This window comes from Balaenoptera musculus, chromosome 3 (genome assembly GCF_009873245.2).
Source record: "Balaenoptera musculus isolate JJ_BM4_2016_0621 chromosome 3, mBalMus1.pri.v3, whole genome shotgun sequence".
Classification (NCBI taxonomy): domain Eukaryota; kingdom Metazoa; phylum Chordata; class Mammalia; order Artiodactyla; family Balaenopteridae; genus Balaenoptera; species Balaenoptera musculus.
In genome coordinates this window covers 88,203,201-88,228,945 of record NC_045787.1, presented here as the reverse complement: position 1 = coordinate 88,228,945, position 25,745 = coordinate 88,203,201, and the positions used below count along the sequence as shown (strand labels likewise).

General features: G+C 34.4%; 1 protein-coding gene across 2 annotated transcripts in view; it reads left to right on the top strand.

Moving 5' to 3' along the window:
• Window positions 1–25,745, top strand: part of PJA2 (praja ring finger ubiquitin ligase 2) — a 78,534-nt gene that overhangs the window by 38,586 nt on the left and 14,203 nt on the right. For both annotated transcript variants that reach the window (XM_036847858.1, XM_036847859.1), the window contains 3 exons: window positions 2,244–2,429; window positions 14,357–14,542; window positions 20,048–20,159. In XM_036847858.1, the coding sequence (XP_036703753.1) occupies window positions 2,244–2,429; window positions 14,357–14,542; window positions 20,048–20,159 (484 nt within the window). The remainder of the gene's footprint in view (window positions 1–2,243; window positions 2,430–14,356; window positions 14,543–20,047; window positions 20,160–25,745) is intronic.

Sequence of the window (25,745 nt, the reverse complement as noted above, 5' to 3'; positions counted from 1 at the left end):
TGTACTGTTTGATATAAATGGAAGTGATAGGGATATTCAGAATGCGTTCTTTAAGTGAGTTGAGGGAGTTGGGATTAAGTTTAGGGACACCAGTTAATAATTGATTGTCTCAATCTAGGTTTGGAGAAAAGCACTTGAACCAAGGTTTTTTAGGGGAAATGGAGAACAAGGAGCTAGGATATAAGAGCCATTGAACAGAAAGAATGGAAAGTACAAAAGGACTTAAATGTGGGGACTTTGTGAAGAGTCACAGATATGTGGTTTCCAGCTTAAGGGCAGGATAATACCATTAGATAGAATATCAAGAAAGGGACTTAAATGGCAGATGAATTTTGTTATAAAAATACAATTTTTAAAAGGAGGCTGAAAATCTAAAAATGTTTGATGGGCAGTTAGTGGTTATGAAAGCTTAGTATGGTGATCAGGGCTGGGGATATATATTTAAAAGTTATCTACTTCGAGGTGAGTGTTATGTGTAATGAGTAATAATGATGTAGGCCAGGGGTCTGCAAACTTTCTTAAGGGGCCAGATAGTAAATATTTTAGGTTTTGCTAACTAAGAGGCAAAATCCAATATAAATAGGTAAAAAAAAAAACATTTTTAGCTCACATACCATAAAACAAACAAACAAACAAAACAGGCAGCAGGGCCAGATTTGGCTAAAAGGCTATAGTTTGCCAGTCCTTAACATAAGCTTCTTAAATATGTTGACTGTTTATCATAGACATTCTTTTTCTATTGAAATTTGGGAGATATTCCATCAGTTATTTCATTAATTCAGAAAAGTTCAGAAGTTTCATATGTTATCTTTCTGGACAGGATCAATCTCTGAGAGAAATGTTTAAAAACTGAAATTCGCTTTTAAGTAAGGATGTTAAAAATTGCCAGAAATTAATCCAGAAATCCAACCCTACTTCTTAAAAACATTTCAGAACTGGAGTTGGTAATTTAGCTGTGAATTTGAGAAGCTTCATAGTCAAGGAAAGTTAGCTCAGTAAGCTCCTTTAAAACTGTTTTCTGTGTTAGATTTTGACACTGATACAAGTCTGGAAATGATTTACTTGATCTTAGATTATTCTTTGGGTCACAGAAAATTTTACAGAATATAAGCAGTTTTGGCTCGCACCCAGTGAAGGAACACCTTTTATTTGCTATGCCAGGGCTATGTTCTATTTCTTCTCCAGGATGTTTGGGCCCTGAAAATTGGAAGTTGATTTTATTTTTTTTACTTCTGCTAATTTCTCAGAGCTCAGATTAATGCTGCTCTTTGTTAATTGCATCTTGATCTCTTGGGTTTATCTGCCTGGAGAAGGAGACAATACCAATTATCACTTCCTTTCAAAAAAGTAAATTGAATTTTGTTATTTTTGGGTTTCTTAAAAGTCAGTGCACAAAAGGTAATATCTTTAAGAGAATTCTTGACCAGAATGGTTGATATGGTTAGAAAAAGCATTTAAGATTTATTTTCAACACTGTTAAGTAATATTTTACCTTCTGGTAATATAAGATGTCTGATGCTTTGCGAGTTGTTGAATGTAACCAAATTAACCAAAGTTAAATACGTATACTATCTAAAAGTAATTCTTCGGAGATTTTTTTATTAACCCTTTTATCACACTTTTTCATTCCTTATCTAAATATTCTCTTGAGTTGAAATTTATTTTGTGTTCACAGTCCTACCAAAGGACTTCAGTAACGATTTGTCAGTGCTGCTTTTTATGAATTGAATCTCTCTCCATTGTAAAGTGTTTTTTGTAAAAAGAAGAGAAAAGTAAGCTTTTAAAACATGGTAATAGTGAAAATTTATTCATAGAGGATATGATATCAGTTGTCAGTATGTAATTAGAAAGTTGTTTTAAGTCAGGTGAGTAATAACTCTATTATTTATTCCAGATAGCATTTAATCTGGCATTACCGAATAAATTACTGAAAATTTTGTGTAGAAGTATGTCTAAAATATAAAGAACCTGTGTCTAAGCACCACGGAATTAGTTACTTTAATGAAGAAAATAATAAATTGATAATTTCATAACTTGCCATATGCTGTATTCATTTGAAAAAGTTACATTCTGCTGAATATTTATCTCTGTATTTATTTTTAAAATATGTTAAAATTTAATTGGCACCTCATGAAACATGTAGAGCATCATTACTCCACTCTCTACCATGATGGCTGGTTAACACTCCAAATGATAAATGCACTCACTTGTAATGACAGTATATTTCTGTTCTAAATTTGCAGTTCAGAATGCAGTGACGGAGAATGGTCTGCCTCTTTGCCTCATCGATTTTCTGGTACGGAAAAAGATCAGTCCTCAAGTGATGAAAGCTGGGAGACTCTGCCAGGAAAAGATGAGAATGAACCTGAACTACAAAGTGATAGCAGTGGTCCCGAAGAGGAAAACCAAGAATTATCTCTTCAGGAAGGGTATGTTAACAGTAAGAGTTGTTATTTTTATGCATACTGCACAAGAGTGTTATGCATCACATTCAGATGTTGGATATGGTATTAATTGCATTTACAAGCCCTATGTAGGACCAGTAGATCCTGCTGAATTTTGTTATGCTTTCAGTATTTTCCAAAGAACAATTAAATTGAAAATTCTGGTAATTACAGTGTCTTGTCTTAGATACAGTATGTGTTTCCATTTTGCTTTATTAAAGAAACCTTGGACATTTAAAAGATCGTTTTGGTAAGTCAGGTATGAGTGAATCAGAGCTGCCATTGCTCTTCAGTGAAGATAATAGCAAGGGAGAAGGGAAGCCCTCAGAGGGAAATCAGTGATTTTTTCATGGAAATGCAGGCAGTTGTAAAAGTTGAAGTATTAATATTTCTCTCTAATTGCATTGGATGATATCTCCAGAAATTAGTGGTTGATGATATATATCTTTGTCTTTTCCTAACTTTAATGGGAATGCTCTAGTGCAGGGCTTGTTAAATTTACATTACGAAGGGCCAAATAGTAAATATTTACAGCTTTGTGTGTCAGTCTCTGTTGGAGCTACTCAGTTCTACTGTTATAGTATAAAAGTAGCCATAGACAGTATGTAAATGAATGGGTGTAACTGTCTTCCAGCAAAATTTTATTTATAAAACCAGGTGGCAAGCTGGAAATAACCTGTGGGCCATAGTTTACCAGCCCTTGCTCTGCTAGTATTTCCCTAGTAAGAATGATTCTGGGTTTTAGGTTGATTTCATACATATACAAACACATATGCACAATTTTTTTTGTCTTAAATCACACTAGGGAAATTTAAAAACAAATTTTTTTTAAATTGGGGTATCGTTGCTTTACAATGTTGTGTTAGTTTCTGCTGTACAGCAAAGTGAATCAGCTATATGTATACATATATCCCCTCTTTTTCTGGATTTTCTTCCCATTTAGGTCACCACAGAGCATTGAGTAGAGTTCCCTATGCTATACAGCAGGTTCTCATTAGTTATCTATTCTATACATATTAGTGTATATATGTCAATCCCAATCACACTAAGGAAATTTTACCCTGTTTGTATTTTATAGGTTTCTGGCAAGAATGTTTGTTGAATTTTATTAAACTCTTGTTAGCACCAATGGAAATGATATAATGATTTTTTACTTTTGGCCTAATGGTCATGAACAATTATTCTGTTACTAGATTTCCTAATATTCAACCACCCTTACTTCTATTTAATTAACCCAACATGATCACATAGTCATGGTTTATTGTTGTTTTAATGAGCTGCTAGATTCTGTTTGCTAATATTTTACATAGGATTTTTATATTGAGACCTGTAAGTATGAATTGTCTCTAGCTGTGTTCTGGTTGGGTTTTGTGTTTTTTTTAATTTTTTTTCTTGATAAGTTTGATACTCGCTTTGCTAAAAGACCATATATATATATATTTTGTGTGTGTGTGTGTGTATCTTTTGGTGTTTAAATAGCTATTTATTCCTTTAAAGGCTGTTAGTATTTGCTTGTGAAACCTTCTAGGCTTGGTGTTTTGTTACAAGGGAGTATTTCTTTGATAATTAAATTTTTTTTCTATGATAATTGGTTCTAATTTAGTCTCTCAAGGGACCTATTTTGGTAAATATGTTTTCTTAGGAAAAAACTATTTCAACTTGGACATTAAAATTTTTACTTCTCAAAAAGTATAAATTTCCAGTTTCAGATTACTTCTGTAAGAAACTCCGGAAATAAAGCATATTAGAAAATTTGTAAAGAAAGAAATGTAAGAACATAATTAGTTTTGATAGTGGTAGGTTGAGGTGGCATTTTTTTCCTCTTCCTAACTTCATGTTTGATCATCTCTAATCACTATTAGTTAGTTTACTAAGTTTTATTACATTTTTCATATGTAATTTGTGATAGTAACTATTCATGCAACAAATATTTATTGAGCATATAGTATGTGACAAGCATGGTACTGGATCCTGGGATTATATCAGTGCACAAGACAAATAAGATTCTCCCATGAAGTTTACATTATGGTGGGAGAGGCAGGTAATAAACAAGATACAAATATGATAAATTACAAACTGGTAATTACTGTGAAGGGAATAGAACACTAATGTGATAAAGTAACTGACAGGGGCTTACATTAATTAAAGTGATCAGGGAGGACTTCTCTTAGGAATTGACTTTTGAGCTGATGTCTAAAAGATGAGAATTAGCAGTTAGTTGAAGGAGAGCTTTCTAGGCAAAAAGAAAGATGAGAGCAGAGGTACTAAAAAGGAAAGGGCTTGGCATGTAAGAAGGTAGTGGGGCTGAAGCAGATGAGTGGAAAGAATAGTAATATGAGATGAAGTTGGCAGGAACCAGACTATGCAGGACATGTAGCATCTGGAATTTATTCAGAGAGCAGTGAAATTTTAAGTGGGGAATTAACTGATTTGACACACATTTTTAAAAGATCACTCTAACAGCTTTGTGGAGATCGAATTGGAAAGGGACTAAAGTGAAAAAGAGGATGAGAGTGGATTAGGCTGTGAGGGGATGGTAGTGAGAATTTAAAAAGGTGAACAGGTTTGAGAATATTTTTGAGTTATAAATATTAGGAAAGATTGGGTGTGATATGAGGGAGAAATCAGTCAGTTATGCCTAGGTTTTTTGGTTGGAGCATTGGGTAGATATTAGTGTTGTTGACTGAGATGAGGAAGCCTGAGGAGAGGACTGGGAAATAGGAACTCCTTTTTGAAATTTAAATGCCAGTTAGACATGCATTGTAGATGGCAGGAGGCACTTGGGTATTTAACTTACAAGTTTAACGAAAGTATCCTGAATTGTAGGTAGATGTACAGGTATATGTATAAACAGAAACACATTTGAAAATCATCAGCTACTTGCATTGATATCCTACAATAATAAAACCGGTAATTTGATTAAAAAAAAAATAGAAGTCAAGTGGTGAGGGGGACAGAACTAAAATGCTGGACAGCAGTAGTGTTTCAGTTGATGGGAGAAGATGATGGGGGAAGATCAGAGTTGAAGTGTATAGTTTGGGAGAGGTCTGAAAGTTAACTGTTGACATAAGTTAAATTTGTATGGTAAAATTTCAAGGGTAACAACTACAAGAATAAATACAGAGTATATGTATTGGAAACCAGTAGAAGAGGAAAAAAGGAATTTAAGACATGGAAAAATAACATTTAAAGTCAATCCAAATAACAGTAAAAAAATAAAAAGGAAGAAAAAGCATAAAAAAGGGAAGAAAAATAGAGATGAAAAAAGCAGGATGTAAGAAAAAGTCCTGTAATAAATATAAATTGCTTACTCTCTGCTCGTGAAAGAAAAGCTTCAAATCAGTTGGATTTTTTTAAAGTTAAATGCTGTTTACAAAAGACACACTTAAAGCATTAATAATACAGAAAGATTGAAAGTAAAAGGGCAGAAAATGATATTTCAGGGAAACACTAACCAAAAGAAAATGGACTAATTATACTAACATTAGCAATTTAGACTTAAAGACAGAAAAAGCATTAATGGGGAGAGTGAAGGTCACTATGTAGTAAGTCCAATTTACTAGTAAAATGTAGCAGTTTTAAACTTGAATGCACAGACTTAAAATATATACATCAAACTTTAACCAAACTAGAGAATATTGACAGATTTTCTATCATATTAGAAAATTTTTAAATACCTTTCTCAATTAATAATTCATGGATATAAAAAATTAATTGAAGATTTGAACAACTTAAGCATGCTTTAATGAACACTGCATGCTGTGGAATACACAAACACGCAAAAACTGAACATGTACTAGACTGCAAAGTACAGGTTAACACATTTCAAAGAATCAATATCCTGGAGACCATTTTCTCTGACCACAGTGCAATTAATTTAGAAATAAATAATACAAATATAAATTCTTAATATATAAATATACTTTATATGTATATAAAACCCTCCATGCATTTTAAATTATCCATCCTTTTAAAAAAGCAGTAGGACAAAGAAGAAATCATACTAGAAGTTTAAAATTCTCACCAACTCAATGATAATGGAAATACCACCAATCAAAATCTGTGGAATTGCAATGAAATTGATATTTAAAGGGAAATTTATCTTTATAAATGCTTATGTTAGAAAAGAACAAAAGCTGAAAATGGAGTAGCTATGCATTTAACTTAAAAAATAGGAAAGGAATATTAGAATCAACAAAGAAACTAAGGAGATAAGAATTAGAATTAAGGACGATAAGAACAAAAATCAGTAAATCAGAAAACAGTTACGATAGAATCAAAGAAATCAGAAGCTGATACTTTGAAAAGATTAAGAAAAAGAGACATTCTACTTGATAGTGAACAGGAAAATAAAGATGACACAAATAAATAATACTGAAATACAAAAGTGGACACAGCTGCAAACACAATAAAGTGTGTATAGACTTTTTAAAAAGAGTTAACTATGAACTTTTTACCAGTAAATTTGAAAACTTAGAAGAAGTTGACAAATTCCTAGAAAAATAGAATTCACCAAAACTCACTCAAGAAGAAATAGGAAACCTAAATAATATGATAACTGTTACAGATACATAATCAGTGGTTTAAAATCTTCCCATGGAGAAAAAAACTGATCCAGGTGATTTTAGAGCTGAATTCTCTTAAACTAAACTTTCAAGGATCGTATCACACTACCTTTCAAGAGAATGGAAAAAGAACTATTTCTCCAGGCATTCAAATAAGACCAATACAACCCTAATACCAAAAGAGTTTGTGAAGAAAATTATAAACCTATTTCGTTCATTAAAATACATATCAAAATCTTAAACAAAATTATTGGAAATCTGAATTTGTAAGTGTATTTTTTTTAACAGATAAAACTCAGTTACCAATCTGAGTTTATTCCAGATATGCAAAGGTAGTTTCACATTGAATACCTGTAAATGTCATCACCAAATCATTAGCAAAATACAGGAGAAAATTCATATGATAAATTCTGTAGATGCAAGGGAAAAAGTCACTTAGTAATGTTCAGTGCCTTCTTATGATAAAAATTCAGAACCTAACATCAGAACAGAATTTCCTTGCCCTCATAAAAACTATCTAAAAACAAAATAGAAATCATTTCAATAAGGAAGCATTAAAAAAAATTCCCCCTTAAGATCAGGAGCAAGACAAGTTGCACCATTTCTGTAGCCATTGGGGGGGGAAGTATTAGCATGGCAGGATGGGAGAATAATAAAAGGCAGAAAAATAAAAGAAGATGTAAAGGAAGAGACACCGAAAAGGAAAGAACCAAACTAGGAAAATATATTTATAGTATAAAGTCTTAATGTGCAGAATGTATAAAGAACTCCTAGACATCAGTAAGAAAAACTGACAGTCTGATTGCAAAATCATCAAAACATTGAGCAGGTAATTCAATGAAGAGGAAATATTAATGGTGAATAAAAATATCAAAAGATGCTTACTTAGATCATTAGTAATCAGGGGAGTGTACATTAAGATTACAAGGAGGTATCATCTTTTGCCCACCCATCAGATTAGCAAATATTAAGAAATATGACAATGTCAGGTGTTTTGGAGGATATAAATCAATTCTTACACACTGCTTGTTGAGGTGGATATTACCCAAGTATTAATTAATAAGAGAAAAATTAGTGGCATATTCGTACATGGAGTATTACACAGCAATGGTAATGAATGAGCCACAGCTATGTGCAAAAACATGGATGAACCTTACAGGTAGAATGTTGAGTGAGAACAAGCATTCCTGGGAAAATGTGTATGATACCTATTTCATAAAGCTTAAAAACAAGCAGTAGTAAATATCTTGTTTAAGTATGCAAAAATAGTGAAAACATCTTTCAAAAAGCAATGGAGGTGGGGCTTCCCTGGTGGCACAGTGGTTAAGAATCCGCCTGCCAGTGCAGGGGACACGGGTTCAATCCCTGGTCCGGGAGGATCCCATGAGCCATGGAGCATCTGGGCCCGTGCGCTGCAACTGCTGAGCCTGTGCTCTAGAGCCAGCGAGCCACAACTACTGAGCCCACGTGCCACAACTGTTGAGGCCCTCACGCCTGAAGCCCCTGCTCCGTGACAAGAGAAGCCACCGCAATGAGAAGCCCGTGCACCGCAATGAAGAGTGGCCCCTGCTCGCTGCAGCTAGAGGAAGCCTGCGTGCACAGCAACGAAGACCCAACGCAGCCAAAAATTTAAAAAATAATAATAATAAATATTTTTAAAAATAGAAAAAGAAAAATAGCAATAGAGGGACTTCCCTGGTGGTCCAGTGGTTAAGAATCCTCCTTGCAATGCAGGGGACGCCGGTTCAATCCCTGGTTGGGGAACTAGGATCCCACATGCCAAGGGGCAGCTAAGCCAGCACACCACAACTAGAGAGCCCATGTGCCACAACAAAAGATCCCGCGTGCTGCAACCAAGACCTGACGCAGCCAAAAAAAATGAATAAATATTTAAAAAAAGAAAAAGGCAGTGGAATGACAACAGCATCAACAAGATAATACTTTGCTGTGTGGTCAGGCCAAGGGGATAGGAAAAGTGTAGAAAACAAGGTATATGCTAGTCAGTGGTAATATTCTAGTTCCTGGCTTAGGTGGTGGGTTATGAATGTTCAGTATAATATGCTTTATAACTAAAATAGATTGTATATATTTTGCATTTGAAAAAAAAGGAATTAAAAAATAAAGGGAATTGAAGGTGAGAAAATGGAGATACCCAATTCTTTACTAAAGTGGAGGGATTACAGGTGGATTTGGGGCCTAGAAAAGTGTTGTTCTCACCCCTAAAAACCTACAAGCATGATTGTTTGCTTGTAGAATGTTCAAGAAGAAAGTAACTAACTGATAATTATAGCAAAGATAAAGTAAAGTTCTTGAGAAGATGAGAAGATGAGAAGGGATCCAGAGCTCAGGGAGAGGGTCTGTAGGAGCAGAGACTCCTCCATTGTAACTAGTGGGAAAGTAACAGGTAGGTACAAGTGTAGGTGAGTCTGTAGATTTGCAGCTGGGAAGAAAAGATGAGTCTCGAGTGACTTCAGTATTCTCATTGTTACTAGATGTTGAGAGATGGGGAGGATAGGAAGATGAAATTTAAGAAGAAAAAGGTGGGAAATGGGCTTTCAGAGAACCAGGCAACAAACTTACTAGGTAGACACTTAGTAATTGCTGGACAGTATTAAGTGTCCATTTGAGATTTATGTTTTTGAATTTAAAGTTAAATTAGAGACATCACACTTTTGTATTTTTCTTTAGGCTTTTCCAGCTGTTCTGGTGACTTTACAAACTTTTAATGTAAATACTCTTAACATTTTTTAGTAAAAATTTAATAATAAAATTTTTCTATTAATCAATGCTAAATATATTAGAATAAAGAAGCAATTCTTCAAATTAAGTGCTGGGAATCCATCTTTGCAACTGGATGCCATGGAATCCATGCAAAGGATTTGCAACAGTGTACCCTTGATTTTGTAAGCTGTAATTCCCTTTAGGCTTTTTTAACTCTTAAGTCAAATTTCATTTACTTTCCTCTGTACTTTACCTCCACGATAGGGATTAGAAATCTTAAACATTTGCTATACAATTAGAATTATTAAAAATGAGCTTAGGGCTTCCCTGGTGGCGCAGTGGTTGAGAATCTGCCTGCCAATGCAGGGGACACGGGTTTCGAGCCCTGGTCTGGGAAGATCCCACATGCCATGGAGCAAATGGGCCCGTGAGCCACAATTACTGAGCCTGCGCGTCTGGAGCCTGTGCTCCGCAACAAGAGAGGCCGTGATAGTGAGAGGCCCGCGCACCGTGATGAAGAGTGGCCCCCGCTTGCCACAACTGGAGAAAGCCCTCGCACAGAAACGAAGATGCAACACAGCCATTAATGAATAAATTAAGCACACCTAGTATAGTGTAATTTAAAAAAAAGAAAAAAAAGCTTAAATCTAAAGCTTAGCAAGTACTTAAATGTATGTGTGTCTTGAGTTATAAAATGAAAACCAGTTAGTTAAATACCATTTAACTAGGAATGTTTATTATGCTCTCCAGAATTTTATAAAATAAATTTCTTATAATATAGCTATATTATTTTATGAAAGCCTTAGCCCTTTAAAATGTTGGTATTAACCTGAAGATTTAATATTCTGTGCTGTTTTTAATGGATACTCAAATTGCTGATTTTATTAGCTAAAGGAAGCCACTCAGATTTGTAAAATCAGAGTAGTTAGTGTTTTCAGGGATTTAAGTTGATTTGTCTGCCTTTCATTTTCTTCATTTCTCAGGAAATTCTATGATGCAAGATTATATAATAGCATATTTTAAAACTTTTTAATGAAAATTTCTTTAAGATACCCAGTAGTATTAGTTTATTGGTATATCTTAATACTTTTAATATTGCTATTCCAGTAATGTTATTAAATTTAGTTTCTGTTATTGAAGAATAGAGATCTTTAATCATGAAGCGTAAATCATAAAGGGAGCAACAGTCTATTTATCTGAAGCTTTGAAGTAACAGTATAGCCTGTAATTAAGAGAATATCATGTGGGTGGTCTTCTAGGATTTTCACTGGAAGTAGGTTGTGCAGATACCTGATGGGGCATTTTTGTCTTCCTGTTACGGCAGCAGCATTCATTTCCTCCAAACTGTGCTGAAATTGCTCAAAAGGAAAGAACAGATTGGCAATTTCCCTTCCCAGGTGAAATACTTGTGACGTTGGTAGTAGTGGCGGTAGGGCTTCTGCATCTTCCATCTACTGGGTTACTTTTTTAGACTTGACCATTTGGAGATATGATTAGATAATATGTCTTTTTAAGTCTCATAAATTACTGTGTAACATTGTAATGACATTTTGTTGATTTTTGAATTACCAAAATGAAAGGGACTTGGAGGTCTAAATTTTTGTGAATGTGTTACATATGGTGTGTGTGTGGTATGGGCATATGTGTATATATATATATAGGGAGGAAGAAAACAGAGATTGCTGAAATGTTTTCAAGATTTTTTAAGCATCTAAACTTACATTATATACTTACATTCCCATGGGGATATTTGCTTCTCTTGTTAGCTACACAAAATAAAAGATACTTTTGACCCTATTGTTCAGAATCTCTTTTTTTTTTTTTTTAAAGATCAAAATTCCTTTTGTTATACTATCAAGCCAACTCTGGCCCAGCACATGGCTACTCTTCTAGCCTGATAAGTTTTGTGTTAAATGGTGAATGAACTTTATGTAACATGTTGAAAGCATATGCTACACAGCACTTATTTTCTGTTTCTGTAACTGTGTTATAATGAGTCGTGAAAGACAATCAAATGTTTAAGCAAAATATGTAGCCAAGAATTGTTTATATAGTAAAAGAGTATTAATGACATTATTGTTTATTGATTCAGAATTATTTATTTTAGTTTTCTTCTTTGAATTTAGAAAAACTCAAAAATTAATGTTTATTTCTTATACTGAATCATTTTTACCAATGTATTTGAGTTTTATGTTATATATCTGAAGTACAGAGTAACAGAGTCATTTTGATGGCTGTATAATAGGAAACAGAAATGTATTTAGAAATAACATTAGAAATAACAGGCATTTCCAAGGACTATTCTGGGCTTAATCTCTAAATTATTCGACTTTTAAAAGATTATTTTTCAAGGATTTATTATTACATTTGCAACACAGAGAGAGAGAGAGAACCTATGATGTGTCAAGCACTTGTTACAGGAAGTGAGGCTACAATGATGAGAGACAACATTGTATGCCCTTGAGAAGTTCCCAGTCTAGGAGAAGACAAGTGAGTCACCAGAAGAGTTACAGTACAATGTGGCAAGTACTCTCATAAAGGTGTGAAGAGAGATGTGCTGCTTAGGATTTTGTATTTTAAAACCATTTGAGGCTTAATTTTTCATTGGACCTAATTATTATGCACGAAAAGAAAGCATCTACTATCTTTATGTATTAGACATTGAAAATTTAACAAAATAAGCACATTTTGTTATGCTAATTTCTCTGATTTTACGAGACTAAATCTTATAAATGTGTTATTCTGAAGTGTAGTTTAGGATCTGAAATTAAAGAAACATTTATGAATTTAGCTATACAAAGAGATACTGTTTCTTTGTATTTAAAATGTGTTGGGGCTTCCCTGGTGGCGCAGTGGTTGAGAGTCCGCCTGCCAATGCAGGGGACACGGGTTCGAGCCCTGGTCCCGGAAGATCCCACATGCCGCGGAGCAGCTGGGCCCGTGAGCCACAATTACTGAGCCTGCGCATCTGGAGCCTGTCCTCCGCAACAAGAGAGGCCGCGATAGTGAGAGGCCCGCGCACTGCGATGAAGAGTGGCCCCCACTTGCCACACCTGGAGAAAGCCCTCGCACAGAAACGAAGACCCAACACAGCCATAAAAAAATAAAATAAAATAAAATAAAATGTGTTGATTCTTGTATGTGGGCATTATCTGCATCTCTTTCATAAGTATTTTTATCCCTCAAGTTAAATTTGCACATTAGAATGAATAGAATTCTAATTAGAGTTGTTCTTCAAGTTGAAATACATAAATTGTTGTATAACATTATTTCTCATCTTAAAATCCAAACTAAAATTAAACTTTACCAAGACTATAATATTCAACCTCCTTTTGATATAGTAAAAGGTATTTTTTTGTTAAATAAAATGAAAAAGAAAATCCTACCAGTATAATTTATTTATAAATGGTCATTGCAGCCTTGAAATACCTTTTTTTTCTTATATATTATAATTATTAATATTTCTCAATTTGGTCTTTGTGTCCAGATTTTTGGTATTTTGACTTTTCTGTAAGTGTTTTCTTTAATGTGTGTGTTGTGAAATTTAACAATCTGTTTATCTTTGGCTTCAAGGTTTTGCATAATGTTTAAAATGACACTGAGATTTTTGTAAAAATGTCTCTCCTGATTCTTCTAGTACTTTTTTTGTTTAGTGGTGTTGAGGATGGACATGCATTTTTTAAAAGTAGATCTGGAATTTATTTAAGGCTAAATAATGACATAGAGATTTAACTCCCTCCAGGTGGATACCCAGTTGTCTCAATATCATTTATCGAGTGATCCTTTTCCTTATAGTTTTGAAATACTTTTCATCTTTCTTATTTTCTTTATTGATTTCTCTGTCCCTGTTTCTGTGAGCTTATTTTCTAGTGGGAGAGTGACTAACAGTAAACAAATAAGAAAATGATAAGTAAAAGTAAGTTCTGTAATGAAAACAAGAAGAATGACATATAGTCAGTGACTGGTGGTCTACTTAAAATGAGTGGTCAAGACAGGCTTCCCTGAAAGAAGTGACATTTACTCTGAAAACCAAGGAAGGAGGCTGTGCAAAACTCTGGTGAAAGTACATTTCAGGTAGAGGAAATGGCCCCAAGGTGAATGACCTCCATGTGCTCCAAGAGAAGAAAGAATAGTAGGAGTATAGTAAATGCGGGATGGGGGAAGAGTGGTGAGGAACATAGGAAGAGTTGGAAAAGAGGGCTGAGGAGAAAGCATGTATTATGTAGAGATTTGTAGGCCGGGCTGAGCACTTAGGTTTTATTTTAACTGTGAAGATCAGGGCTCAAGATCAGGGCTTAAAGATTCAGGTTGTCTAGGATGAGTTTTTCTTATTTTTCTCCTGCAAAAGAGGAAATACAGGAACATAGATAATATGTATATCAAATAAACAGGTTATTATGTAATTAGGAGCTATTTCTATATACATATGACCCTATAACAAATTTGCTTCCCTTTTAAATAATTTTACATTTTAAAGAAAACAGATTTTTAGAATCATCTAAGTACCAAGAATTTAGAACTCAAAGAATAAAGTATCTACTTGCACTAAATAGAACTCTTTAAATAAAAAATTTATGATGTGTTTTAAAAATAATATTTTTTCTTCCATTAAAATGTTTGTATTAGGGAACAGACATCCTTGGAAGAAGGAGAAATTCCTTGGTTGCAGTACAATGAAGTCAATGAAAGCAGCAGTGATGAAGGAAATGAGCCTGCCAACGAATTTGCACAGCCAGAAGCTTTCATGTTGGATGGTAACAATAACCTTGAGGATGACTCCAGTGTGAGTGAGGACTTGGATGTAGACTGGAGGTATGTAGCACAGTGTGATTACCGTCCTTAATTGATCATTGAGTAGAATTTGTTTTTGATTCTGAATTATGAAAACTGAATCTCTGACAGTCAGCTAAGAAATACCTGTTTTCTCATCTGTCAGTCTTCCTCTCCCTCAAAGCTCATTTCAGATGTCGCTTCCTACGTGAACTTCTTTCTTACTCCAGTCAGTGACCTCTTCCTTCTTTGACCGTTAGCTCTATGGAAGCTCACCTTATATCCTAGTTATTTATACACTTAATGGTTTGAGGTTTCCGACTTTTAAATTTGGCTTTTTTAAAAAAATTTTTTTATACAACAAATACATGTCATGTATCCCAATCTCCTTAATATAACACTTAGTATAATCCTTTAAAAATAAGTCCATGATGAATACTACCTGAAGAATTTCAAAACCTGTGATTGAATCATAAGACTATAGTTTTCCTTCTCCATATGCAAAATATGGAAAATATAATTGTACCTTCCCAGAGATGTTGAATGTATTAAATTTACTTTATGCTGACAAAGAACAGTGAGCTTCAAATAAAAGTAACATATAAATTAAATGGATTATAGAATTGTTACGGCTCATGATATAATGATCAGAATTTAACTGTTTTGGTTTATAAACTTGGACTTATTTTTCAAGTGTGCAGTAACCCTCTGGAAGCAGCTGATTATTGAGATGTAGAGGGAATGTTCCAACTAATCCCTTTTTGTTACTTTTTCTGGAAAAATCATGACTTGGTACTACTCTTGTTTTCATCTCTGCACAGATATATTTTTAAGAATTGGTCTTGTTTTTCCAGTTAAAATTCCATTACAGAAAATTTAGAAAAATAAAGGTAAGAAAAACTCATTCATACCCCTGGTAACCCTGCAGGTTTCTAGAACTTATGTTTTTAAGGCCTGCTTTGTGTCTTCACTTTCTCTTTCTGAGTGTTTAGTTACTTCTTTGTACTTCTCCAAATTGTTCCAGACATGAAACTCAGCATCTCCGTGAATTCCTCCTTACCGTTTCCTTTTCTCACTCCCCAGGGGAAGAAAAAAATTATATGTTCAGAGCAGACTCTTACTGACCATGTTGTGGAAATAGAAGTGGGGTTTCCTCACAGCCACACAAACAATTTGTAATTCCATCCTAAATATTCTCCTCCAAAACCTATTTTCTGTCTTCCCAAACATTGTGGAAAATCAGTGGCTTCACCTAGTCCTAGTCTTGGTGATCTTGACACCCCCTTCGTTTCTTCCCTATTTTATGTCTGCCCATTCCCCTGTTACTGAACTCCTTGTTAATTCTGATGTCTTCTCTGATGACATTATACAAAGTCATTACAGTGCTCAGCAGGTGACAGAATTGCCTATTTAGTGTCATCTATGTGTGTTGGGAGGCAGTTATGGTTTTACATGAGGAATTTTGTTCTTTTGCACATTTTTGAAATTTTATGAATATAATTTTTACAGCTCCATTATATAGGTGCTCCATCCTATAGATGCACTAAAATTTAATTATTTCCCCATTGAAATAGTGCAGCAAACTCCCCCCCTATAAAACTTGATCTGTACTTCAGTTTATTTCTTTAGGACAGATTAACAAGAGGTGACATTACTGAGATGTGTGATATTTTTTAAGATCTCGATGTATTGGATATATTTCTAAATAACTTTCAAAACAGGTTTCACATAAAAAATTTTTTTTTCTCCACTTGTTTTTGCAGTCCATTGGTCCCATCAGCTTTTTTTTTTTTTCTTAATTTATTTTATTTATTCTTGGCTGCGTTGGGTCTTCGTTGCTGCGCGCGGGCTTTTCTCTGGTTGTGGCAAGCGGGGGCTACTCTTCGTTGTGGCGCGCAGGCTTCTCATTGCAGTGGCTTCTCTAGTTGCGGAGCACGGGCTCTAGGCATGCGGAGAGTGCAGGCTCAGTAGTGGTGGCGCACGGGCTTAGTTGCTCCCTGGCATGTGGGATCTTCCCGGACCAGGGCTCGAACCCGTGTTCCCTGCATTGGCAGGCGGATTCTTAACCACTGTGCCACCAGGAAAGCCCTCACATAAAAATTTGAAGGTATAATCGAGGTCTTTATTGAACAAAATTTAGCTTAAATTTGAAAACTTCTGATTCATTGATGATCTTTCTGGATATGGCTGTTGTATTAAGATTTTAGAGACATTGCTGATTGTTCCAGAATTTGGGGAGCTTCAAAGTACTTTTTTTTTTAATATGGAAAACAATTTAGCATTGATTTTAAGACAAAATTTTTGAAGGTTACTGTTCTGAATTTTGTCTAGATATGACAACACCTCCTTATTTGCTTTTGTGGTACTCTATTCAATTTATGTGGTAATAGCTAAGTGTTGATAAGGTGAAAATGTGGTTTGATTTTTATATTAAAATAGCATGTCATTTTGACAACTAAAAGGAAAAGCCATGACAAACAGCAGCAATTCTTATCTAAAGACAAAATTTGACACACTTTCTTTTCAGTTTTGCCACTGCTTAGGAAAAAAATTAAAGCCCTTTGGTTTTTTTATTTTAGCTTAAAGGAAAATGGAAAAAAGTCCTCTATCAAAAGTTTGTTTGTTTATTTGTTTTGATTAAGTCACAGAAATATTGTAGAATAACCAGAGAATATTTCATAGATTGCTGCGGTAGGAGTTGATGTGGAGAAAACATAGATTTTGGATTTAGACATATCCCAAATGTACCATTTATTTATTCTTTGATAACAACTTAAGCTTTCTCTTGGTTAGAAATTGGGGTTATAATTATTATTTTTTAATAATTATTAACCTAATAAGAAATCAGGGTTATAATAATTAACCTAATAAGATTGTGAGAAATTAATTCTTTGTGGATATAACCATGCTTTAATAATAGAATTTTTAAACTCTTTTGAAATTATTTCAGACTTACAGAAAAATAGCAAAAGTAGTACAGAAAATTCCCATATATCTCTAAGATTCCCTAAATGTTAACATTTACCACATTCATGTTACCATTCTTTCTTTCCTTTCTTTATATTCATGATATTTTTTTTCTGACGCATTTATGTGTAAGTTGCAAACATGATGCCTCTTTACTCATAAATAGCCTAGAATGAATTTCATAAAAACAAGGATATTTTCTTATATAGCATAATAAAGTTGTCAAAATGAGGAAATTAACACTGATACAGTACCATTATCTAATCTACAGACCTATTCAAATGTCTATAATTGTCCCACTAATGCCATTAGAGAAATTTTTTTTGGTCCAGTCCAAGACCACCATGTTAGTTAACATGTTTCTTTAGTTTCTTTTAATCTGGAATATTTCCTCAGTCTTCTTTGTCTTTTATAACTTTGACATTTTTAAAAGTACAGGCCATTTATTTTGTAGAATGTCCCTCAGGTTGGTTTTGTCCAGTGTCATAATTAGATTCGAGTTACACATTTTTAGTAGGAATATCATAGAAACAATGTTCTGTTCTTCTCAGTTCATATCAGAAGGCACATGGTGTCGAATTGTCCCATTACTGATGATGTTAATTCTGATCACTTGGTAAAGGTTTTATCTTTCAGATTTCATCACTGTACAGTTGCCATTTTTAGCTTTATATAAGCGTCTAGTGGGAAGATAACCTGTTTCCTTTCAAACTATCAAGCTTCCATCTACTAGTTTTAGTGTCCTTGGTGATTGTTGTCTGAGACAGTTATGACCATGGTGTTTACCAAATGAATGATACTAGAATTTTTAATATTAGCTGATTATTCTTAAGTTACCAAATTACAACCAAATACCATGCTCTGAGTGTCTAGATTTGTTTAGCCCAGAGAAGAAAAGAATTATTGGGGGATAGTTGACTCCAATCATTTGAAGGAGTTTTCTGCAAAGGGAAAGTGGGCATAGTTTGTGTTGCTTCAGCAGGCAGAACTAGAGCACTTACTTCACATAAGTTTCAAACTTCTATTAGGGCTCTCCCATACTGCATGCTCCTGCTTAGAAAGCGGTAAGTTTTCCGCATGGAGGAAATGGTTCTACTGTTTCTTGAATGCCTACTCTGGTGCCATCTCTGTGCAAGGCACCTGTGTGCATCTACTCATTTAATTTGTTTTTCAGATAAAGAAACAGTAACAGTTAAATAATATTTTCATACTGTTTAACTATGACTCAGTTAAATGTGACATTAAATTCCTATCTGACTCCAAGACTCTTCCTCTTTGCACTACATTTCACTGATAGATGAATGAGTTCTAGTATTGCAGAGGAGGTTTATTCAGTCATCTTAGTTTTAATTCTAATTCTAAAATCTGTGATTGTATGAAAATGTCTGTTCCTTTGTACCATGTGATGTCTGCTGATTTCTAGATACTACTAAGCTTTAATATATTCTTCATAGGAATACTTCTGTATCTCTGGGCAATAGATTTGTAATTTTAATGGTGGCACAAAGATTGACATCATAACTATTTTGAGCTAGCATGTGTAACTGGATTTTTCTGACTATGATATTCAGTTTCTGATAGAAATGCGGAAGTCAACAGAAGTTTTCCTTTAGGTAGACAAAATAAGCTCAGTTTTGGAGATCTGGGATTTGAGGTGGTAGGAGTTCATTGAGGTAAAGTGCCCCACAGAAAACTAAAAATGTAGCTCAAGAACTCAACAGGGATTTTGGAATTAGATAGAGGTTTAGGAATTATCTGTAGAAAGGATAATTGAAGGGGTGGACTTGAATGTAATTGCCAAGGGAACAAGATTTAGAAAGAAGAGGACTGAGGATATACTTACGTTTTCTGAATCTTGAAATACTTAGTATTTCCAAGACTAGAGAAAAAGGAGGAATCCGTATATATGTAGGCATGGAGGAAGAAGATAAGGACCAGATTAAGACATAATATTTTTCTTCAAGGGGCTTACAACCCTTCAGAAAAAAAATAATAATAATAAAAATGAGCAGTTAGGAGCTAAATCTTTTTCAAACTGAATAATATAAGGGAGGAGCCCTTGTTTTTAGAAGAGTAGAAGAGAGATTAATGAGATAAACTTGAGAAAATACAATTTTCTTAAGCCTGAAGTAATTAAGCAGTACAAGGTAAGAGAAGAAAAAGAGGCTTTGACCAATGATAGAATTAAAATAAATGCAGTATTCTTAACATGTTCTCACCTAAATTTAGATTGGAAACTAAAAGAGGAAAGATACGGTAAAGAATTAGGAGGGAAAAAGTACTACCTTTATCCCAGCCATAAACAGTTCCCAGAGCTAGAACTAGAAACATAGAGAATTTTTTTACAAACTTTGTGCAGTGAGTGTGGCAGCCTATTGGGAATGGGAATGGTATCTTAACTCCTTATGCTTAGCATTTAACTTTTCTGTTGGGTTCTTCCTGCCCCTCACCCCATGAGATTTATATTAAAATATTTTAAGGTTTTCTGCTTGTAGCATCTTTATTGGCTTGTCAGTATGCTAATATAATTATGTCTTCACTATAAAGGCTTCCCAAATCACGGTTGTACTTTTTTTCCAGCCTGTTTGACGGCTTTGCAGATGGACTAGGAGTTGCTGAAGCTATTTCTTACGTGGATCCTCAGTTCCTCACTTACATGGCACTAGAAGAACGCTTAGCCCAGGCTATGGAGGTATTGTCGTGCTTATTTTAGTGCTCTGGTACCCATATGTAGGTTGGTGGGATGCCAAGTGACAAAAACTAAAGGTTTCTTTAACTGCTTTTAAGAAAAGGTAAATAATTTTCTTATCAATTTAATAACAGTTACTGAATTGTGATTCAGTATGTGTATAGAAATTGTACTTGACATCCTGCCAATTTGCCTAAAATCACAATATTTTCCAGTTTTTACTACAGAATGTAAAGTGTTTGTTTTGCTTGCATTTAGAAAATGTTCTTCCTCTATAGAATTACTGTATACAGGTCTGTGAATCTGAATATTTTATACACACACAGACAGGTATATTTGTTAAATGCAGTTAAAGATCTCTAAAGATATATTACAAATCACTTACCTTTTTTGGTTCTTATGGCTTCTAAATCTATCTAGCTGCTTAATGTAGTTAGAAAAGTTATTCCCTCTCATCCCCACACACATACACAGGTTAATAAATGTGGCACATTTGGTGCCTGTTTGTCTTGCCTTCTTTGCTTTATTTGACCAAAACACAAAAACTTGTTCATAATTGTATTTGCCTATGGTCAAAAGCCCAAGCATTTTCATGTTTGGGAACTTCCACTACACTAGTGGATTTTGTTGTAAGAAGTCTTTCTTTAAATCACTATTTCCACAGTGATTTCCAAAGTAGAGGAACAGTAATAACGTGAATGAGTCAAAAGTGAGAGAACAAAAATGAAAGACGAAACTTTCAGGAACACTATAATACCATTTTATCTTGAAATGTTTTGAGATTAGAAAGCCCAGTTTAGATTTATAAATTAGGTATTAGGTAGATAGAGAGATCCAGACCTATTTATCTACACACACATACGCATGCACAGGTGCACACACAAGTTAGCTCTGCATTGGCATCACTTTTTTCAGTGTGTGTAATCTTCCATGGAGATCATTGCTGTCAATTATGCATTATAGTGTATGTTTTTCTCAAAGTGACCATAGCGGAAATACTATGTATCATGGTGATCATTTTGAAATGTATAGAAATATCAAACCACTATGTAGTGTAACGAACTAATACAGTGTGGTAGTTCAATTATACTTCAAAAACAAACTCAGGAAAAGAGATCAGATTTGTGATTACTAGAGGCGGGGGGTTGGGGGGAGGGGGAATTGGATGAAGGCAGTCAAAAGGCATAAACTTTCAGTTATAAGATAAATAAGTACTAGGGATGTAATGTGCAACATGATAAATGTAATTAACACTGCTGTATATTATATATGAAAATTGTTAAGAGAGTAAATCCTAAGAGTTCTCATCACAAGGAAATAACTTTTTTTCTATTTCTTTAATTTTGCATCTATATTGAGACGATGGGTGCTCACTAACCTTATTGGGATAATCATTTCATGGTGTATGTAAGTCACATCATTATGCTGTATATGTTAAACTTACATGGTGCTGTATGTCAATTATATCTCAATAAAGCTGGGAGAAGAAAAAGAAAAATACTATGTACTAGAAGAAAAGTCAGAATATCGTGAGACAGGATAATACACTTAGGACTTTTCCCAGATTATATAACTTGCCTTGCCAAATTCTGACACATGGGAAACAGTGGCACAGCATGATAACCACCTGCATCAGGAATAGAATATATAAAGATTAAGGATCACTAACTTCCTTGAGTTAAAGACATTTTAAGTGACCACATGGAATATACATCAATATTAGAGTCTGGTTTCACACTGCTTAAATAGTTTGTTTCCATTATTATGCTAGTGGTTTATGATTCCTACAATATGGAGATGTCTTTATAAAAAAGTTGTGAAAATTAAAAGTTTTATTATTTATTACTAATGGGAACTGTGACATTTGATTGGCATCTTGAAAGAAGAGCGAGAGAGACTGGTCATGCGAGGTCATGCTAGGTGAAGGCATTAGCAGAGTGGACAAGACAAGAGGAAGGAAAGAATGTAGTGGGTCCAGGGAACATAGAGTCTCCACATTGTTGCCTCCTGCTCTCCGGAACCCAGTGGCACTGCCACTCTCAGTGGTTCTTACCCATCTATCCTTCTGTTTCAGATTAATAGCATTAAATGTCTCCCCTTCCCCACAGCATAACAGCTTCTTCAGATTTAGTGCTCAGCTTTATTTTATTTGAATCTGATTGAGACATGCTTCTCTCCTAGAGAATCAGTACAGTTCCTTCTTCCTACCACTCTCTAGAAATCTTTATTTTTCTACCATGCACTTATTCATTTTGAAAAATGAAACAAATAATTTATAATTTAGGACTTTTCCTTTTAAATTTAACACTAACATTCTTTAAATAAAGCAAAAACAAGTAATAAGACAAACTGAGTGCTTTGATTTGTTTTTTTTCTCAGCAGCCCTGTCTCTTTCTGGCAGTGGTTGTTTTCATTTCTGTTATTTTTCCAGTACTAGGCTGATCTTTCTTTTCAGGTAGTAGATACTGGTGAATATATTGGCAATAAACATTTGCTTCATATCTCTGTCTCAGATATGAGGGCAAAATATTTAAGATATTTAACTGTTTGAAAAAATGATTTTAAAGCTTTTTACTCACTCCCAAAGAAATCTTGGAAAAAAAAAAAAGTATTCCTTTGCACATCTTTAGGTTGACATCTAAAATTTTTTGGCATAAATCCTAAGTAATATTATTTACCCTATTATATCACTTTTGCAATAAAAATATGTTCAGGAATTTAAATGTAAAAAAAATTGGTTTAGATTGAGTTAAAATTGTTTGTTGTGTCTATTGATCAAAAACAAACTGTTATAAAATTTGGTAAATAATTACTTAAACATAAAGTAAAAATTTTACTAGAAATGCATCTCTTAATGAGAGAGAAGCTTTTTTTCCTTCCTAATTACTTTGTGAGTGAATTTTATTCCTAGAATGAGGCATAATTCAGCATCAACTTTATTTCTGATTTTTATCTTTATGAATGTAGGTTGAAAAACCTTATTCAAATAAGTAAATTGGTAGGGATGGAAGGAGTTTATCATACCATTGTCACTGAATTCTTCTGAGATATTTACCAAAATCACAAAAACTTGGCAAGTTGTTTAGATCCTCCTATTTTTTTTGAAAGTAGAAAATGGGAAGCCATCTACAAAGATCTGTTATCAGTCATTATAGTTCAGTTTGACCCCAGTATTTCAGATTACCCCTTTGAATGGGGAAGAAGTATGCTTTTATTTATAAAGTGGAAAAACGGTGAGTATAAAAAGGAATGTGGGAACAGGAGAGCCAGCTGGATACTGTGACTGCAGGTGCATTGTTAGGCAGATTCCTTTGAGGAAAGATTACATAAGATAGTTAATTGAAATTGAGTCTCTTAAGACTCTCCATGCCCGTGGACCCCTAGGAAAGTCTTTATATATTTACAGAGTACCTCATTTACACTAAGGTGTAGGCCTTAGGAAGATAGTACGTGAGGTAAGCGCATAGGCTTTTGAGTTAGATTGATTCTTTTAGACTATGTGACCTTGGATAGTTCACTTAACCTCTTTAATCTTCAGGTCCTCATCTATGAAATGGGAATAACAAAATTTACCTCATGGGTTATTGTGAGATTGTGTTAAATCACTTAGCAAAATACCTGATGCCATGGTAAGCTCTCAGTAAATGGATATATTCAAAGATACATTCAAATTATCAGTCAACCAAGTGGTAATCATCTAGCAAATCTGGATTCAGTGGTCATTCAAAATCAGTATTAAATCATTTGTTGTAGGTATTGATTCTTTAAAAACTAAATTATGTTTTATTCTTTAGAAACTAGATTTTGTGCTGACAAAATCTTTAAAACTAGATGTATTTAAAACTAGATATATTCCAGTTGGGCTGTTTAGGCCATCTAGTTGTCTTCCTGACACTTGGACTAACATTTGAATAAATATTGTACTAAGTTATAGACAGATTTTTATGGATTTTCATAGCAGTGGCTATAAAATCGTCTCTCTTGCTCTTGTTGCTTATAAGTGATCCCAGATCACCTTAAATATATGTCAGTACCAAGGCAATGAATTATTTTTACATATATTGAAATTTCAGGTATTTATTAGCACTGCAAATATGCAGATAGTCTTCAGAAAGGAATAAGGAACCCATTGACACAAACATGTATTAAAGCATAGTTAGCCTGGAATAACCTACCCAAGTGGATCTTCCTGTAAATAGTATCCCTTCTTTTTGTTTATGTGTAGCACAGATAAGTTCTTGCAGAGTCTGCCTTGAGAAGTACATAGGGAATTGGAGGAGATTCATGATTATAGCTACAGTTATTCATGAGACAGAAGGGACAAATAATAGGCTCTTACTTTCCATTTCCTATCTCCTGATGGGAAAGTTTAATATAAAGAGTTATTAACTGTAACAGGGGATTAGAGTAAAAAGTGATTGTTTAATAACAAATAAAGATCATTCTAAAGAATACAGGAGAAGTACACATAAGGAACAGCTACCACCCAGGATCACCTAAGGGAGAGTTCACACTCTGCTCCAGGGCTGGGATCCATACCTTGGTGGAGATGGCATAGCTGTGGCTCACTGAATAGCTGAGAAGTCGCTGTGATACCGGGGTGGCAGAACTTGCTGAAAATCAGCCCTGTAGGGTGATGTCTAACTGGAAACCCTCTACAAAAGAACTGTCCAAGGTGGGTGCTGGAGGAAGCTACTGGCCACGTGCATTGCAAGAGCTAGACGCTGGAGAAGCTGTGCACATTGCAGGAGTCTGGTGCTGGAGAAAGCTATGCATGCCGCAGAAGCCTGTCAAGGCTTCTCAACCAGGATCAGAAACAAAGCCCTTTTCCTCCTGCACTGTCTCTTCAGCATCCTCTATGAACAAAGCTTAACATCATGACAACTGTCAGAAGGGAATATATTTAAGTGGCCCAAATCCATTTTCACAGAGCTTACAAAAACAGTGAATTTAGATCTGAGAAGCAATAATTGATTATTGGAACAGTCCGTATTTTTGACTACTTGGATTCTGTATACACCTTTCTACACACGTTTCAACTGCCGTCCAACAACAGTACAGCTATATTTCTACCTAACAAGATACAGCTATTCTAACAAAAGAAGAAGTTTTCACCTTTTCCCCAGAATGAACAGATGAACAGTCCCAAGAGTCATTGTATTCATCGCTGGCTATATTAATTACTTCATAAATTGTCAGTCATACTGAATATTCTCTTATATAAAGATTAAATTGTAAAGTTGACTGCTATATAAAATAAAAATGGGAAGGACGGAAAAAAAGAAAATGGTTAGTAGATACAGATAAATATATACATATAACAAGCAAATAGAAAATATGCAAAGCTACTAGTCCTTGTTTCTGTATTTGGTCACAGACTGTAATTCATAGCTATAGTGTCTTTCTTCCTTATTTTCTCTGTCATCAGCAAGAATCTCACCTGGTTGGGATTCTTTACTTGGTGGTGTGACCCAAACCTACATTTCCCAAGAGTCTGTGTCCTCAATCATCCTGCCTTTTTTGGCTGCTGTAGTTTTCTGGTAACTTTATACCATTGGGCATAGAAGTACTAAGAGATGTATACTCTAT